Genomic DNA, 18,160 nt, shown 5'->3' on the forward strand with positions numbered 1-18,160 from the left:
GAAGACTGTGGTCAGAAACACACTAGTTTAGAGTGGTCTGCCTGATTCTAGCAGACCAGATCCTGTTTTGCATGCAGCCCTGGACAGTTTTCAGTTACCGTGTTGGTGATACTTGCTTAAGCAGGATGAACTTTGCCCAGCGTCTGAATAAAAGGCATCCTGATGCACGCCTGGATTCTTCTTGTGCCAGATTGGGCCATTTGAAGCAGATAACACCACAATCCAAAGTGTAAATGGGCACAAAAGTTAGTAACGAGGACTCCTTACTCATTAGCTCCAGGGAAGGGTGCATGAGCTCTAAATAAAATTGTTGGCTAGGTGCAAAAATGTACAGCCTCAGCAGTGTTTGCAGGGAGTACACTGGATGTCAGACCAGATGATCGGGTTGTATACATACTATACCACTACGAGTCTGAAAGAGCCATTCACTTATTTAGAATTGGCATGAGGTGGGGAGTCTGTGAGCTCCTCTTCCCCTTACATACCTATTACCAATGGGACTAGGCCAGCCAAAAAGCAACCACAAGTATATATGTTTGTTGACCTGTGCTGCTTTCTTGTCTCACGTCCTTTCTTTTTCCTAGCAGCCATCCTCTTCCAGCGGAGGCTTGTTTGGGTCTGGCAGTGGTGGGAGAAGTGGAGATTTCTTCAGTGGCTTGGGAGGAAAACCAAGCCAGGATGCAGCCAATAAGAACCCGTTTGGTTCCTCTGGTGCAGGATTTGGATCTACAACTTCCCAGAGTAAGTAAAGAAAAGAAGAATATAAGATGTACTGCGTTTGCTTTTGGCTCACTTTTTGGCTCTGTCCATGGGTAATTTATGCATTAGTATGAAATGCTCACCCAGGCAACAGAGGTGGATGTGGATGGTGCATACTTCTCTGAACATCTACTTTGCGTTTCCAGTTTAGGCAAAATAACAGGGCAAGAGTCCAGATAGAGATGCACAGAAGGGAGAAATGTAAGGAATGTGTATATTTTGAAGGAATTTCCTATAGCAAAATGCAGTTGTTCTTAGAACTCAATCTCTAACTTAGAAGCCTTCATTATTTTTCATTTGCTATGTTAATGTGGAGCCCCACAAGATACCATTGTCTTCTCCTGTCATTTTGATTCCTTTCATTCTTTGAGCTGCCAGTTTGTAGGTAGAGGTGACAACTTACAAAACTGGTTGTGGTTAAATGTCCTGCTGTTAATGGCAGGAGAACCAAAGCTTGTTTCACTCATGGTATCTTAGCACAGAGAGAGACACACCATATATATGAACCAGACATTAGCACTGTGTTTAAACAACAGATGTACTCAACATATGAATCTACTGACGAGTCAGGGCCCAAACACTTCTGTACAACCTTCCTTTCTCTTTTCTCTTAATTCAAAGACCCAGATTTGTCTGATTTCAGATCATGTGAGTTGGGCTTCACAGTCCTTCAGACCCTGTAGAAAACCCTGGCATCTCCACCACTTGTTCAGGAAGCTGCATCTCTTTTTATTAAGATGCTACATCTAAGTGCATATTCTGGGTTACTCCGAATAAGGAACATCAAGAACCAGGACAACTGCATAAGCTCTGGGCAGATCTTGGGACTGCCTCTGCAGTCCATTTTAGACCAATGGCTTAGTTTAAAGCATGTCATCTGTAACGTAGATCTAACTTCAGGCAGTCCCACCCTTTCCATCTAGCAAGGTTTTGAGTTTAAAGTATAGAGAGATTGTATCTGAGATTTATATATATGCAGGTTAGTGTCTGAGCACAACAGTGAAAGGTGATTTAAAGGAGTGAGAAGAAGCGAGACATGCCCTACCGTCTGGCCCTCTGGAGAGGTTTGATTTGGACCTCTTGAGTGCAGCCTATTCTTCAGCAACTCAGGTAGGTGTCCTACACTGACATAGCTGGTACTTTTGAGTTTGGAAATGATTGGTGTAAAGACCTGCTCCTGACTGGTATGGAGGACAGGTTTGGGAATCTTGCTTTGCAGAGCTGCTGTGTTTGTAGGGATGAAGTACAGCTGCCATTTAAAGACTAATTCTGCCACAGGTGTAACAATATCCAAATAGAGTTGCTTGCCGTACAGGCTTGAAACTGTTTTCAAGGACAAAGAGCATTTGTCTGGCAAGTGAAGCTCGCTTCGATTGGTGAGTCCTTGAAGATGTTGTATGGATAACTTGATCCTTGCCACTAGTCAGCAGGAACAAAACTTTCAGTAACACTTCAGCGTTGAGAGAGTCAAAAGAATGAAGACTCCAAAGTGCTGAATCCAGTTGCCTTTCGGGAAAGAGCAGGAGGAAAAGAGGGAACTATTCTTTTTTCACTCTTCGTACCCAGAACTGTGCTCAGATACTATATGATATAGATGCAGTACAGGCAGTCCTCAGACTTAGGACACAATTGGTTCCTGAAAACCATGTCTTAAGTCGAAACATTGTAACTCAGAACCAATTTTCTTATAAGAAACAATGTTATAAATGGGGGATGATACCCTATTTTCACTAAAAATACCCAGAATTTTGTATTCGATCAATTATAGATGAGCAATATAGAATTTATATTGTAAATAGCAATCATATTGATTATAATATTATATTGATCATATTATATTTATATTGTAAATAGCGATCATATTGATTTGGAAGGACTTGTTTGAGGTGACTTTGCTGGACTTTTTGAAGGGTTCTTGGCTGGAGTCTTCTCAGGAGTCTTGGCTGCAGGTTTTTCTGGAGTCTTGTCTAGTTTTTTAAAGAAAGCGTCCAAGGAAGTTTGGACAGATGTTCTCCAGGCAGATGGGCAACACAGCGAACTTGTTCGCTGGCATGGCATCACATCGGATCAAGCGTTGTAAAGTCGAAACTGACATCATAAAGTTGCAACAGGGTGTCAATTTATAAACTTTGTAAGTCGAGGACTGCCTGTATAAGCATGTAGGTCGGTATTTACAACAGTTTGTAATTGGTCCTGTCTAACTTGTCTAACTGCATCCCTTGGCTGCTCCTGTCTAAGCAGGATCCTTTCCCTACTTAGAGGCTTTAACATTTGTGACGTGAACTTAGGTTCATGAAAGCTTGCACTTTCTCTTGCTCACTCCGTCTCTTATTTAGTTAGAGTGTAAAGGAGCAATATATACCCTGGCTTCTGACTGACTTCAGACTAATGTGGTTAACTACCTCTCTCCGTTAGGAGACAGTCGTACATTCTTCACCTGCAAAGGCAAGTCTGTTTCGAACAGAACCAGTTAATACCACATGTACCTCTCCATTGAGTAGAGTTAAATGCCGTTTTTCTCTTTAATGCCAAAGCTGAAATGTATTGCCTCCAGAGATCAAGATCACCAAATGATTCTCATAGGAAACAAACATTTAGGTTAGATTAGCAATATTTTATACTGACAAATACAGCTGTTGACTAATCGAGCAGGCTAGAGAAAACGGAGAGGATAGAAGTGATGTATCCTCTCTGCAGGAGAATTTAGATCCATAGCCCCAGCTATACAAATCCCAGCTATACAAAGAGCCAAGTACCCAACTAAGTCCACAGAAATGAGTGCAGAACCGTTTTTTTCTAGTTTTCCTCCTTTAAAGAATGTCTATATAAGGGGTATAAAACATTCGAAATAATTGGCATTCTAAATAATCTCATATTCCTTTAAGTCACTTTTCACATTCAAGTGGTAATATCAAAGAAGCAGTAAGATTTGAATGCATTGACTCTACAGAGATGCTGTCAAGGATGTGAAATGCATTTAACAGCATATATAGCATGGCTTGGATTTTTATTTATTTAATTATTTACAACAATAAGAGTGTTAACCCCATAGAGAGGTGGTTAGGCTTGTTAGTCTGCTATGTTATCCCCATATAGGCCATTCTGACCTGGGGACTTACCTTTCATCCTGTTTGGGGGCCCATCTTTGTTTTGATGGCCCGTGTTGTACGTGGTCTTTATGCTGGCCCCTTCTGTGCCAAGGTACTTTTCATCCTTGAGGAATTTGTTAATAATGAAACCTTAAAAGAAGAAATAGAATAAGGATGGCTGGGGGCTAGGAGGGATTTAAGAGAGAAAATGTGAGAGTAAGGGCAGGGAGAGGTAATCAGTACTCTAAAGTGGACCTTCTGTTGGTAGAACTGGAGAAAGTTTGGCCTGGGATTTTGTTATTAATGTGAAGTTGAGGCAATACAGAACTATCAGACTAAAAATTTGTTAGTCTGAATATGTACTAGCAAGTCTTGGGTATACCCTAGGAAACTGCTTGCCCATACGGATATCAGTAGGAACAGTGGGAGGACTACCATTAATTTTATACTTGACTCCATTGCAGACTACTCCAGAGAAGCATGTAATAGGTACATCTGTATTTAAACAGAGTTGGAAGGTTTAATTATTTATCAGTTGTATTCTTCCTTTAATGAGGTGCCTTGGGTCCTTTATTCTTTTTCCTTTGCAAATTGGGAGGTAGTAGAGAGGTAGCAGGAGATGATTTTCATGCATAGGGAGCCCTGAATGGCCGGCAGAAAGGAAGGTAAGTAATAGCCAAGGGGTGGAAGGTAGGGGAGGAGAAGAGAAGCTTCAGAATTTACTAAAAGGATCACTTAAACACTTGGAAGAAGCAGTCTGTTCCCTTTGTTATCTTAATCGTCATAGTCCACCAAGACTAAAGACCAACTTTATTTTCATCCTTGCCAGTTCATCCCTCCATAACTTTAATATTAGGCTTGACGCCAAGGGAAGAGAAATGTTTTACCAGGGAAGTACTTTGCCCCTACAGGGCCATCAGGTTGCAGAAGACACAAACAGTGCAGCCCGGTAGAGGACAGAACTTCAGGTCCTGCAGATTAGACCATATAACAATAAAAAACTCCTACGTCTTCTTGCCCAAAGTATTAAAAATTTGTAGTTGAAATGCATGGCATCTAGCTAGTAGCCTTGTGTGAGGAAGGACCATTTTACAGTGACCATAATTTCCAATTTGAAAGCCTGACTTCTAATTACTGCAGTGGAGAATGATGCAAAGCAAATCATACACTGTCGTCTTCAAAGTGGATATAACAGTAATTGCTCTGGATTTATTGTCACTGAAAAATAAGACAACAAAGAGGCTACTAGCATCCTGTTGAATCCAGCTCTGCTGGAACAGGAAAGGCTTGGTCTCCTTCAATAGGATGCACTTTTGAATAGGGCATTTGTGATGTGCTGAGAGGTAGAAAGGAGGCTTGCTTTCGCATGTGGTGTGCTGAGATCTTCACAAGTGTTCTTCATCTCTCCAGATACCTCTAGCTTATTTGGAAACAGTGGAGCCAAAACCTTTGGATTTGGTACCTCAACTTTTGGAGAGCAGAAACCTACAGGCACTTTCAGCTCTGGAGGCGGGAGTGTGGCATCTCAAGGTTTTGGGTTCTCTAGTCCAACCAAAGCAGGTATCGTATTAACAAACCTACTGTGAACACCCACATTGACTTGTAAGATTTAGAAATGTCCCAGCAGTCAGAAATCTACAGTCCCACCCCTAAATATATGTATAAGTATTGGCTCTGAGTAGTAATCCAACCTGTGGTGCCAGCTATTTTAAAAAGGGCTTCAGAAGGTAGAATTTCAGCTTCTAGATTCAAGACCTAGTATTTTATAATCTATGTAACCTTTGTCTTTTAAACGATCACAGGCTCATGTGTAGCAGTGCTATGATGGGGAAAGCTTCCCCAGAACATCTATGTCATGACTTCCTCAGATCTGTTCTTTTAAAATCAGTTTGACCTAACTAGGATGTGGCCCTTTCTCTCTTTCCTCAGGTTGAGCTGTAGTGAATACTAAATCTATAATCCCTCGTGCTGCTCTATTGATTATGTTTATGCTCTTTAAGAAAAGTATTGGGGATCTTGCAAATATATATATTCCTTGTTTGTTTTCCCAGTGAAAACAATGAATGAATGATGACTGTGATGTGATACGATGTCACTTAAAACCAAACAGGACAGTGCTTGTCTTGTTAATTGCAAAAAAAAAAAAAAAAAGAAAGAAGCAAAAGTGTTAGACAAAGGGAAGCTTCCTTCTGTGATTATTGGAATATTTTCACAATGCATACCCATACTGCTTGGGGTTGTGCTACAGCAAATGTGTCCATCACCCTCCCCACCCCAGAAAAAGCCTTTACTAAGTCAGAGTTGGAGACGGGGATCTTTCAAGGTCTTGTTACAGAAGTGTTACTGCATGATTAGTATTGAATGGGGGTGGCCTCAGAGCTGTTGCTGACTGTGCTCTTGTATTACCGAGGAGGCTAAGCGTAACGCTTGTGGTGCTGCTAGCCCCAATAGCCGTTTTGGTGTTTCTCTTAAGTGCTTCCCGTGGGTGAATGTTGTACTCGTCAAGACAGCCTCCTCCATTCATTTATCATCTATTGGAGGAGGCTGGCATCAGTGGATGACTCTTCATCTACTACCTGAGATGTTCTCCTTTCCATTGCTAGCTCCAATTTCAAAGACAATCTTAAGATGGAACTTGCTGACAAGTCGCTGCAGGAGGCATTTTTGCTGCTGCAGGACCTCCTTAAACTTTTTCCTGCTCCAATTCAAAGGGTTCAACACCATAAAAAGATGATGTGGCTGCTTCTTCTGCCTAGTGCGATAAGAAGAACGGTCCTTAGCAAATCAAGCTCTCTTGTTCTGTTTTAATTCTAGATATTGCCCAGCCTTCTCATTTTTCATGTTTGTTAGCATCCAGTACGCAAGAGAGCCCTTCCAGGTCTGAGCTCCAACGTATTAGATACAGACCTGTGTCTCTAGGAAGAAAATGTAACAGGATATCTGATCTGTGTGTAAATAATTCAGCCCTAGCTTTTATTTTTTCCAGACCTTTGTGTTTACAACCAAACAGTATCCATTACCTTGGCATGCACTGGAATTTCACCCAGGGTATTAAAATGCGTTGTGTTATCCCAAACATCAGTCCTAGTCAAACAGAAGCAAGTGTCCTTCACATTTCACAAAGCCAATTATAAACCAGCAGCTGGCGTTGGTAGAGTGAATGCAGAATAGATAAATCCAAGAGAAAGAGTCAGAAGCTATAGGAGGAGAAGGTGGTTAAAGCACTGGACAGGAATGCAGAAGGCTTGCATTCAGTTTGACTTGGTCATGCAGATTTCTGTGACAAATCCTGATCTTTGTGTCTTGGCTTCTGATCACTAAAACAAGCCCTTTGAAGGCATCTTAATTGCGGTGATCAAATACCCCTATCAACACAGAGCTTAAGATCATACGTAGAGCGGAGCAAATCTTACTTATTGCACTGGAGATTCTTCCACATTTCTAATCCTCTGTAGACAACACAACATGCACCTGATCTGAAAGGTCTCCTGTCAGATATTTAGCCACACACAAATGTTTCCTGGTGCAGTATTAGGGTGACAGTATCAGTGGAACCAGCCTTTGCAGGGAATTTTTTTCAGCTGCTATTTTTCCATGTAGATTTCCTCAAATGTTTGTAGCTTGTATAATTCATGCTAACAGGGTTTTTTAGATGGGGGGGCGTTAACTCTGCATAAGCTAAGCTTTCGCTGTTGGGGGAACAAGTTCATTAATGAAGGATACATGAACTTTTGTTTAAATAAATGAAAAGCATCAGGCTGCAATCTATTGCCATGTGTTTTATGTCAGTATAATCCAGTTAACATGGATACATGCTAACTCTCAGTTCAAATATCTAGGTTTTATATGAGACAAGTAAGCTAGTAATGCATCATGCAAGCCTGAATATTTATTTGTGGACTTTGAGTGTTGCGTGTGGATATCCTATTGGGTGCCTGCTGGAACCTAGTTCAACTGAAAAATGATGCTGTCTAAGGAATGCTCTCAAGAAACGTTTGGATGCTTATCTTGCTGGGGTGATCCTGACCCCAGCTGACTTCCTGCCCCTTGAGCAAGGAGCTGGACCCAATGATCTTGCGAGGTCCCTTCCAGCCCTAATGTCTACGAAATCTATGAATGATTGCCTGTATCGGGCTAAATTTGTGCTCAGCTGTTCATGCAGCCCAAACTATACCCATCCCTTGAGTGGTCTCTACTCCTTTGGGTTGGTCTTTGCACGCAGTGGGGAGCTTTTCTGTCCCTGCCTTTCATAACAAAATGCGTGGTACTTTGGAAGCTTTGCAACCACCACTTCCATAGCCTAATGCCGTGCACTTGTCAGGAGATGTATCAACCCTGTTTAGAGTCTGTCTGGTTGGAAATCTAACATTTCTTTTTTTTCTTTCTCTGTTACCATTTGCTAAATGTTCTTGTCCCTTTTTTTGCCTCTGTTTTGCTCAGGTGGCTTCGGTGCTGCTCCAGTGTTTGGCAGCCCTCCCACTTTCGGGGGATCCCCTGGGTTTGGAGGGGTGCCAGCATTCGGTGCAGCCCCAACCTTTTCAAGCCCTCTGGGCTCGACGGGAGGCAAAGTGTTCGGCGAGGGTACAGCAGCAGCCAGCGCCGGAGGATTCGGGTAAGTGGACCAGAGGCTAGGGATTTGCAAACCAGCATCCTTATTTGCTTGACACTGTGTTCAGGAGGTTCTGAAAGTTGCGCAACTATAGTAGGATGGATTGCAGAGCCACAGACCACCTCATCAGAAAAACCTTTCATAAAGGAAAACAGTAAAAACCAGGACTTGCGATTCTTTATGTGCTCCTCCCCCCCACTTCCAAGAATTGCAGAGGTTTTATTTTTACTGAAGGCAGACGGCAGAATCCTGGTACCTTGCAATATGAATGACGTAGGCCGTACAACCCAGAGGTCTGAGTGCAGAATTGTTTCTTGTTTGCAAACTTACTTGTGTGTGTTCCAGTTGAGTCCTGAATGCCCCCGGCAAGGAGGTTTGTTCCCCATCTCAGCCAGAGATGGCTTACAGTCCTTTCACCTGCCCTGGCCTTTTAGAGCCTGTTTGTGGCACCGGGATCATTTCCAGAACAAACAGCATGTTCGGCCCAACAACTATAGCTTCAAACCTTGGGAAGCAGCCATTACGCTAGGCAGCAACTCCTCTGCCCTGCAACTTAGGGCTGCTACTGGTAGAAGACAGGGCAGATCTGTGCCTTATGGACTAACTAAATCAGAGATGCATAAGCTTTGTACCCTTGTTGCAAAGAAGGCTAGCAGCATGCTGGGCTACATTAGCAGGAATGTTGCCAGCAGTTTGAGGGATGTGTTTATTCCCCTCTATGCAGCACTGGTGAGGCCACATGTGGAGTACTGTGTCCAGTTTTGGGGCCCCCAGGACAGAAAGGATGTGGATGAATTGGAGGGAGTCCCACAGAGGACATTAAAAATGGTTTGGCAGCTGGGGCACATGACTGATGAGGAGGGGCTGAGGGAACTGGGCTTTTTAGCCTAGAGAAGGGAAGACCGAGGTGGGATTTAATAGCAGCCTTCAGCTCCCTGCAGGGTGGTTACAAAGAAGATGGAGCTGGATTGTTCTCAGTGGTGGCAGATAACAGAACAAGGAGCAATGGGCTCCAGTTGCAGCAAGGGAGATTTAGGTTAGATATCAGGAAAAACTTTATCACTAGAAGGGGGTAGTAAAGCACTGGAACAAGGTTACCCAGAGAGGTGGTGGCCTCTCCATCCTTGGAGGTTTTTAAGACCCAGCTAGGCAAAGCCTTGGCTGAGATGATCTAATTGGGGCTGGTCCTGCTTTGAACAGCGGGTTGGGCTAGATGTGACCTCCTGGGATCCCTGCCAACCCGCATTTTCTATGATTCTCAGAAACAGCAGTTTGCCTCATTAGATGCTTCTCTGATTTAATCTGCTTAGCATCTGATGAAGTAAACTGCTGCTTATGAAAGCTTATGCATCTCTGATTTTACTTAGTCTGTAAGGTGCAAAGCTGTCTTGCCTTCAGCCTGGCATGGCTTTCAAAGCTACCTAAGTGTCTTCATGTCCTGCTTATACATTGCGCAGTAGTTGTGAAGGATAGATAAAAAGGCCTCATGGAAAAGCTGCCCCATCTGCACATGGGTGTTTTGCAAGCATCTCTCTTGTTTTCAGAGTGGAGCTGTCATTCCTGATGCCCCTTAAGAGCTTCCCACGCATGAACTAGGTGGTTCTCACTGCTCTGGCCCTGAGCTGCCAGAGCCCCATGCTCTTTGTGGCAATCTCCACCCTAGATGCTTCAGCAGGGCCTCTGCATCGTGTGGCAGGGCAGGGCTGTGAAGCAGCCTGGAAAACCTCTTCAGAAAAGCTAAAAATACCAAAGCAAAGAGGAGGAATATTGTACGAATAGCATTTCATTTGATGTTAAACTCAATTTATACTGTTCAGCCCTAACTTCTAATTGCCATTGTGCTGCCGAGTTCTGTATTGAAAACAGGCACAGATAATAGCTAATGTCATCCTCTCTGAAGCTTAACACCTCATCCTTAAGGTTTGGAGTAAACAACTTGTGGAGCAATTTGTACCTCAGTGAGATTCATTGTTTAAGGAGTCTGCAGACTGGGGAGGCAGACATTTGTTTAAGCTCTGCACCCCTTCAGATTTTTCTTCACTATTATAGGGCGCCTATAGCAAGGCTGCTCCGACTCGCTGTAATTACAGCACGTTGGAGCAGACTCGATTAATCTAGTCTGCTGAAGTGTGGTATTACTTCAGTTCAGCAGACCCCAATGTCATGTGCATCAGCATCCCCACGCTGAAAAATGGCGGCTTGTGCAACAAGCTTTAGTTAAAGTGCCCCATCACCGTTTTTCAGCACAGGGATGCCGATGCACGTAACGCTCTGGGTGCTCTAATTAAAGCTCCCCCTCCCCCCCACAACTCCCAGAGCATGTGTATAAACGCCCATTAGTCCAGACTAGAGCTTTAGACTGGTTCTGAATTGGCTTAGGGATTTGTTGTTCCCAAAAAAGAGGAAAGGGTGGCAGTAGAGAAGAAAGAACATCTAGCTTTTCTAGCTGGCTGTATGAATCTTGCCTTTAAAGTCCTAAGGAAGCGTAGTCTCTGGAGCACAGTTGAGTACTATTGGGTCCTTTCTCCTCAACAGCTGAACTGCACAGCATGGGGGGCTTGGGGGACATCCCTTTTTAAGAGATGGGAGAACCAAGACCAAGGTCAGAAAACTGAAGTCCCCATTAAGTACTCGCCCAAAGTGTTTAGAGCCAGGATTAGCTCTGAAATTCTTTCATTGTTGGAGCACTCTGCAAACTCTGACACATTAGTGCCACCCTTTTTGAAGCAGTTACATCACTTTGAAGTGCAGCAAAAGCCAATTTCTCACTTTGAAGCCTGCTAACTTTTCCACTGAGCCTTAATTTCTAGAGGAAGCAGGCCTTTGCAGTCACAGCTTTATTGTCAGGTCTCTCCAAGTACTCACTTTCCCATTGGAAATGCATGAGAGGAGTCTGGAGGTGGGGTAGGGGGCTTGGCCAGAACCTGAGCAATGGGTGAAAGTGTGAAGGGGCAGTGGCCTCACTTCTAGAACTGGAATGCGTGATTAAAATGCAGAAGTCTGTGTCAGCGGCTTAAAACCAGTGTTGTTTTTTAGCTTCTACATTCTTTCAAAAGGTACTTGCCTGTAGTAGGAGCTGAAAGGTTGAGTCAGTTTAACCGCAAGTTCCTCATCACTAAATTTAAACTCGAGTTCCTTTCATAGCTAGCAAAGTGACAAGTCGTTTGCTAGAGATGCAGGTCCTGGGAAGATGAAGAATAATCATTAGAAAAAACTGCTGTTTGCAACCACCCCTGCCTTTTCCTCTCCTATCTGAAACAAAAATGCTCTTCTGCCATTACCAGGAAAAGCAGAATAGACTGCGTTTCACTTGCAGTCCTGAGGCAAAGCCATCTGCAAACTACACAGGTCTCTAATCAAAGTCGAGGTGCAGTGAAGTGGCTACTGGAGCATAAGTGTTAATGCAAAGACACTGAAAGGCCCGTCTGTAGTTAGTACCATATATAGAAACAGCCTGCAGAGTCCATCGTCTGTCTCTAGCAAGGCAGAGATTTACTTCCTTCGCCAGGTGACTTGTACGTTGCAGTTCTGCAAGACCTGTCTCTTGTCTCTCTGAGACCAGTGTTTGGATGCTTCAGAAAAACATACCCTAGATGGATATAGATGGAGAAGGGTTTTAACTTTGTCGATTCACATTGCAAGTCAAAACTGAAAGGGGTATGCAGTTGGCTCGGCCTGTTCTTGCTTGATATTTTGTCAGCCTCCTGAAACCAGCGCACCATTTAACTTGACTGGCAGTCTGCTGAAGAGTGGACACTGGCTGGAGTAGCTGGCAGTGTTACTTACCGGTGTGCATGTGCATTGGCAGTGCGGGCGACGAGAAACTTGAACAGCTCGTGCCTGCTCTGTGCTCGGTTCAAAATATAGAAGCCCCTTGTTTTTGAGTATAAATATAGCATACAAAATTGGGAGAAGGACGTTGGGTAGAGGGGAGGGAGTTGCATTGAGAGAATTATCTTGGTATTTCATTAATGTGTCCTGCTGGCGGTGGGTTATTTTTAAAAAGGAAACATTTGCCTCCACAATGCTAGTTTTGGATGGGGTGGGTGGGGAAGGGAGGATCCAATTTCCATATATATAGCTTGAGTCGATTACTGTGGGGTTTTGTTGTTTGTTTGTTTTTTAAATACCAACTACATCGCCAAAATCCATAGAGGCAGTGCTTCCCCTCCCTGCCACCCTTTTGTTCTGTTTAAGTGTCTCAGGTAAAGAGACCAGTGTTGATTAGGTGAAGAGGCTCAGGAAGGAAGCAGAATGATGCATGCTTCAAAATAAAGGGAGAAGAGGAAGGAAGGAAGATTGGAGGAGAGTTTAAGAGCCGACTTGCACAGTCCTGGAACTCGAGAGCCTGGGTCCCGAATGCCAGCTCCGCTGTGCACCTTGCTGTGTGACCTTGGGCACACCATACAACCTCTCTGTTTTCCCCATCAGTGAAATGAGATGATGATGCAGCGTTTCTGAGCTTGATGGATGAAAAGTACTGTGTGGTGGTGGTGGTAATTTAGTATCTTCCACTTAGTGGCTGGAGTTGGGATTTCCTGGCACTAAAAATGCACCGCAGTTGCTGGTCATATGTTAAGCTCAACATTTTTTTTCCCCTTTATGCAGACTGAGCCTTTGCCTTAGGTCTTGGAAAGAAGCTGAGCAAAGAGACAGTTGTTCTATGTAGGCTGTTCTTTCCAAAGCCAGTCTCTCAGATTTAATGCTATATATATAATAAAGGGGATGCCCTGGGCTAGCGTGGGCACTGTTGTCATTGGAGCATCATTCTTCCTGTACCCAGTGTTGGCATGCATTCACTAATACATGTTTTTTCTTTGCAATGCAGTTTTGTCGGCACCCCTAACAACACGGCAACCTTTGGCACTCTGGCAAATCAAAACACTCCTACGTTCGGGTCGCTGTCCCAACAGAACACTGGGTTTGGCTCACAGAGTAGTGGATTCTCTGGCTTCGGGTCAGGCGGAGGAGGTATGAGGAGCTAAACTGCAGTCCCTGTCGTAGAATGAAGCGAGGGGAAAATGTAGACCCCTGTTGCGTGTTCTGAGCAGAACTCCACTGTGACCCTTATTCCAGTCCTTAACCAAGAGGAAGGGCCCAGGATCAGAACCTAAGTGTTGTGCTGTTTGCGACCTGTCTGGGGATCACAAAGCTGGGCACAGGTGGAAAATGGGTGAGGGGCTTTTTTGCATTGTCAAAGCATAGACAATGCCTGGTGCCATGTCTTGTCAGCTGGGACAACTCAGTTGCTCTTGCCTCAGATTTGAGAGGATGGAGGCTCAGGTGTGGATCTGGGTCCAGAAATCTTAATAGGAAGTTCACCAGTCCAAGGAGACAGAGGCAGTTTGTAATGCAGCGTACTGAGCACTCTCAGCGCCCCTTGCTCTGGCTTGCCTTATGGAGTTTGTGTGTTCTGCCAGAGAGAGCAGAACCCATGGCTAGAACCCATTTTTAGATGTGTCCCGGCTGATGTTTGTCCAAACCATGACAAAAGGCACCTTGGCTTGGGGAAGTGAGCCACGGGGTTGAAATTCAGAAGACTTATCACCAAATCGCTGCATGTGGCATTTGGGCAAGTCAGGTTTTTTCACCGTGTGCCTCAATTCTGAGCTTTTACTCTGTGGAATAGATTTTTATCCACTTTCCTTAGCAGGAGATGGAATAATTAACATCTTTACAGTACTGCGCAGCTTATCCTCAAAGGGATCCACATTGCAGAGTTGAACCACAGCCCTAAAGCCAGGTCCTTAGCTGGCATAAATTGTTGTAGTTCCATTGCTTTCAGTAGAGCTACAGTGGTTTACATCAAGCTGAGGATACAGCTGTTAAGAAAGCACATAGACCCATTTGGCTGGCTGCTCTTCCCCTCCTGGGTAAGCCAGCACCACCATTTAAAAAATGCTATGCATTATTTTCGTGGAAATATGAACAAGCTGTGTGCTCCTTGTGTGTAATGGCTGCTAACGAGAGAGGGCAGCTGATTAGCACTAAGAGCCTTTTCTTGCAAACTGAGACAAGCCACCTTCCTTCTCAGTGAAAACTCAACTCTCATTGTTTGCTTGTCATCCTTTCTCCAGCCTTACAGTGGTAAATGGGAAGGGAACTGTAATACGTGTCATGCACAGTCTTTTTACCTCTAACAATGCTTTTTTAATCTTACATTTCTTTCAGGGTTTGGCTTTGGATCATCTAACACGTAAGTACCCATTACTGCTTTGTGTCTGATTTTCATTAAAATAAAAAAGGAACAAGAATGGAAATGTTGCATGATGTTTGAAGGGAAGCTTTGGAAATTTCAATAAAATGTGAATTTGAACAGAATATTTAAAGCAGAAAAGGAGGCTTCTAACTTCATTCATTCGCTCTCTCTCCTTTTAATAGCATTATGCAGACTAACTTCTCTGTGTGGTTAATCCTCCATAAGACTGTTTTCAGTAATACAGTACTTGATATCAGAGCACAGTATAAGCATGGGTAAATAATGAACCTGTTGTACTGATGATGAGACCAGATCACCTGCCTGATCTAATTGAGGTATTGCTTTGTAATGACTCCCAGACCAGTGCTGTAATCAAGACTCCTAGTTGCTGACTTGCTGGGTTGTCTAAAGCAGGGCACTTAAAACTTTGTACCAACTTAACTTTATATGTTGAGTGAAAGTTGGAACGCTCATTCAGAGCTTGTCAGAAGGGCTAGAAGTGCCAACGCATGCTCTGAAAAGCTTTCACTGGCAGTGTTTGATGGATGGGAAAGTTCCAAGAAGCTTTCAATATCTGCTAGCTTGATGAAGAGACACCCTCACTTTCGCTGCTGTTTTCCTTTTGCTTTCACAGATCCTCCTCTGGGTTTAGCGGCTGGAGAAGCTGAGAAGATGTTGAGTCACACTTCCTCCATTGAGCCTTGCCACAGTCCCTCTGTTCGCAGATACTCCTTGTGTACAAACCTCGGAACAGCTTTCTTTTTAAGTGCAGATTCTCTGGCATCTTTTTTTTTTAAAAAACACCTAATAATGCTTATTTTATAAGAATGTCTGTCTGTTGTTATAATGATGTTTGTTCATTAAAACTGTTTTATCTGCCTCCCTTTGGATTGTGTGGGGGAGTTTTTCCAGCACATATTCAGTAAAGCCAAGCTTGCACTATATCATTCTCAGCCTGAGCAGAGCTGCTATTAAAGACCTGTCTCTCTTCCATGCCTGTATGAGAGAGAAGACAGATTGGCCAGATTCAGTTTGGATAAAAATCAGCATAGCTGCTGTTGAAGTCTAGGAGTCACCGACTGAGGATGGTTTGGTTTTGGGGCCCGTTAGTTGTAAATGCAGAGGAAACAGTCACCCCACTGAAGGGCTGTCATTGGTCTTACACAGGACATAGCAGAGAAGTAGGAAGTTCTTACAGAGAAGAAACTAGGACAGTGCAGCCCTGTAGCAGCAGCATGCAACAAAGCCAGTAGGGCACCTCTCCTCTCCGTATTTTAGTAAAGCTCACTCTAAGAATAGGGAGAACGCAATTGAGTCTATACAGAAATCTTTTGGCCCTTTGTATTAAAAATCTGACCTCCATCCAGGCACATTAGCACTTTTCAACTCCTGGCTCAGAGCATTGGATCGTACTGTCGGCTACATTTTCGCTAACGTACGTGACATGGTTCTTTTTTCCCTGAAGCATTTGGTTCCAGTCAGTCACATTTATGAGACCTGCTTTGTGTTTACAGTTGAACATATTTAGCAAATGTTTTTAAAGCGTGCCTCAAAGGCATCCTAAAGAACACTTTCTCTTTAATAATGCATCTGACCACCACAAAATCTCCAAATATGCAATGGATTTTCCTTGCGCCATGAAAGAAGCATCTTGAAGTAGAAGCTTGATAACTGGATGTGGTGTGTGCAGTTGTGTTGCTGTTAATAGAACATATTGATCCTCATTGGATGCTTCAGAATAAGAAATGTAAAGATGTTTCATACAGAGACTTTTAAACTCTATTAAAATGAAACAAAAAGTACAACAGTGTGATAAGAAATGGTCCTTTGGCTGGGACAGCTGGGAGCAGAGTTGTTGGTTGGACCTGTGCATAGGTATCGGCTTGACAGTCTTTCAGTTTAATGCATCCCTTTTACAACTCCATAGTTGAGGCTGTGTCCCCTGTTGTCAGCTGGGAGAACTCCCTGCGTTCCCATGTTCGTAATTCGAGTGGTCCTGAAGGTCCTAGCAGTTGATCCTACTCCCACCCCAGCTACGGAAGGTGACCCTCACAATCTCTCCTGCAACAGCTAGGAGTTGATACTAGGTAAGTTCTGTTTAAAAGGCGGGTGATAGAAGTGCAAGGCATGTGCTGTGTACAAGGAACTGTTCTGGGATGTGGGAAGGCTTTTGCAAAGTTCCAGCTGCTACGTCCCTGCTGGGGTCTGCATGACCCAAGCAAGCTGCCCAGTGCTATTTGACAGCACCATTTCTTACTCCTTTCAGTAGTAGGGACAGTAGCTGGGATTCACCTGACATCAAGGCACTGGGATCAACACTGGATCCGGCTGTAAAAAACTTGGTGCCAAGTCAACCAACTGGTAGGGAACTTGGGGCAGGGAAGGGTGCTGTCGAAGACATGGCGTCCTTGTACCTTCCCCTTGAATGTACCCAATCTCACCAGGCCTGGAAGTGCTGCCACTGCCCTGTAGTTTCCTTTTTTTTATAAATAGCTGTTGGCCCAAGCTGTTGACCTTAAATTCTTAGCATTAATCTGCCGTTGCTGTGGCATGTGACACCTCCTAGCAAGGCATATCAGCTGTGCTCCCCCAGATAGTTAACAAACCACTTGCTATAGAGTAGAGTGGCATGTTAAGCCATTACAGATTTCTTTTTTGGGATGATGGGAGCAGTTGCTGTTCAGTCCCTGTTTAACTTCTCCCCCTGGACATTGAGGGATGTAAGAATTGCTTCAGTTGCTGCCGGAGCACAGGCATCTCAGCAGCCCAACTGGAGCAGCCCTGCTGTCTTAGTAGTGTAGTAGAAATGGGCCTCTAAATTAGGTGTAAAGGAAGCTGAGTAACATGAGAAGGCTGTGGGGGGCCACATAATATATTGGGTGTTAGCCTGCAAAAACCTGTATTTCTGAGGTGTCTCAGGTTGGGGAAGAGTATGCGTGGAGCCTTTCACTAGCAGCTCAGTTCTTCACATCCAAGCCAGCTGGGTAGTCGCCAACAGTTGTCCTCGGACAGCTTTGAGGTGGCCAGCCTGGAAGCGGATGTCCCACATCCAGCTTTTAGTGGATGGATGTCCACTAAAGACATCCGAGAGCAAAGCTCAAGTTGTCCCTTGTTTGGAGTCCTCATTGAGGAAGTGGGCCTGAATCCTGAGCTTCATCAGTCGACCTGCCCGAGGTGGGCTAACCCGTAAACACCCATTAATCTCGGGAGCAAGTCACTCCACAGGTAACTTGAAGGTGACTTGCAAAGGGGACATGCAATTGTGGAGTTTGTCAAAGGTGCGGAGGTTTGTTTTTTCCTTTTTTTGTTTTTGTTTTTGTTTTTGCTTCCTTCTAATACCAGGTTTTTTCCCCTTCCACTATATTGTGCATTGCATGGCATTGGAAAATCAGGCCATTGATGGTATTTGGATATTGTGATGCCACCTGCAACCAGCTGCATTACTTATGGAAAATAACTGCCCTGTCTCATACGCTGGACTAAAATGGTCTTCCTGTTGTCATC

General features: G+C 44.0%; 1 protein-coding gene across 4 annotated transcripts in view; it reads left to right on the forward strand.

Moving 5' to 3' along the window:
• Positions 1-15,539, forward strand: part of NUP214 (nucleoporin 214) — an 80,266-nt gene extending 64,727 nt beyond the window's left edge. The window contains exons 32-37 of one of the 4 annotated variants that reach the window (XM_019510690.1): positions 585-741; positions 5,259-5,408; positions 8,289-8,460; positions 13,286-13,428; positions 14,629-14,653; positions 15,291-15,539. In XM_019510690.1, the coding sequence (XP_019366235.1) occupies positions 585-741; positions 5,259-5,408; positions 8,289-8,460; positions 13,286-13,428; positions 14,629-14,653; positions 15,291-15,324 (681 nt within the window). In that variant the 3' untranslated portion in view covers positions 15,325-15,539. Of the gene's footprint in view, positions 1-584; positions 742-1,738; positions 1,870-5,258; positions 5,409-8,288; positions 8,461-13,285; positions 13,429-14,628; positions 14,654-15,290 lie in introns of those variants that run through there. The other 3 variants (XM_019510691.1, XM_019510692.1, XR_002096217.1) reach the window with 3 other exon arrangements.
• Positions 15,540-18,160: the final 2,621 nt, after the last annotated feature.

Source organism: Gavialis gangeticus, unplaced genomic scaffold (assembly GCF_001723915.1).
Source record: "Gavialis gangeticus isolate Ggan-Ray unplaced genomic scaffold, GavGan_comp1, whole genome shotgun sequence".
NCBI lineage: Eukaryota > Metazoa > Chordata > Crocodylia > Gavialidae > Gavialis > Gavialis gangeticus.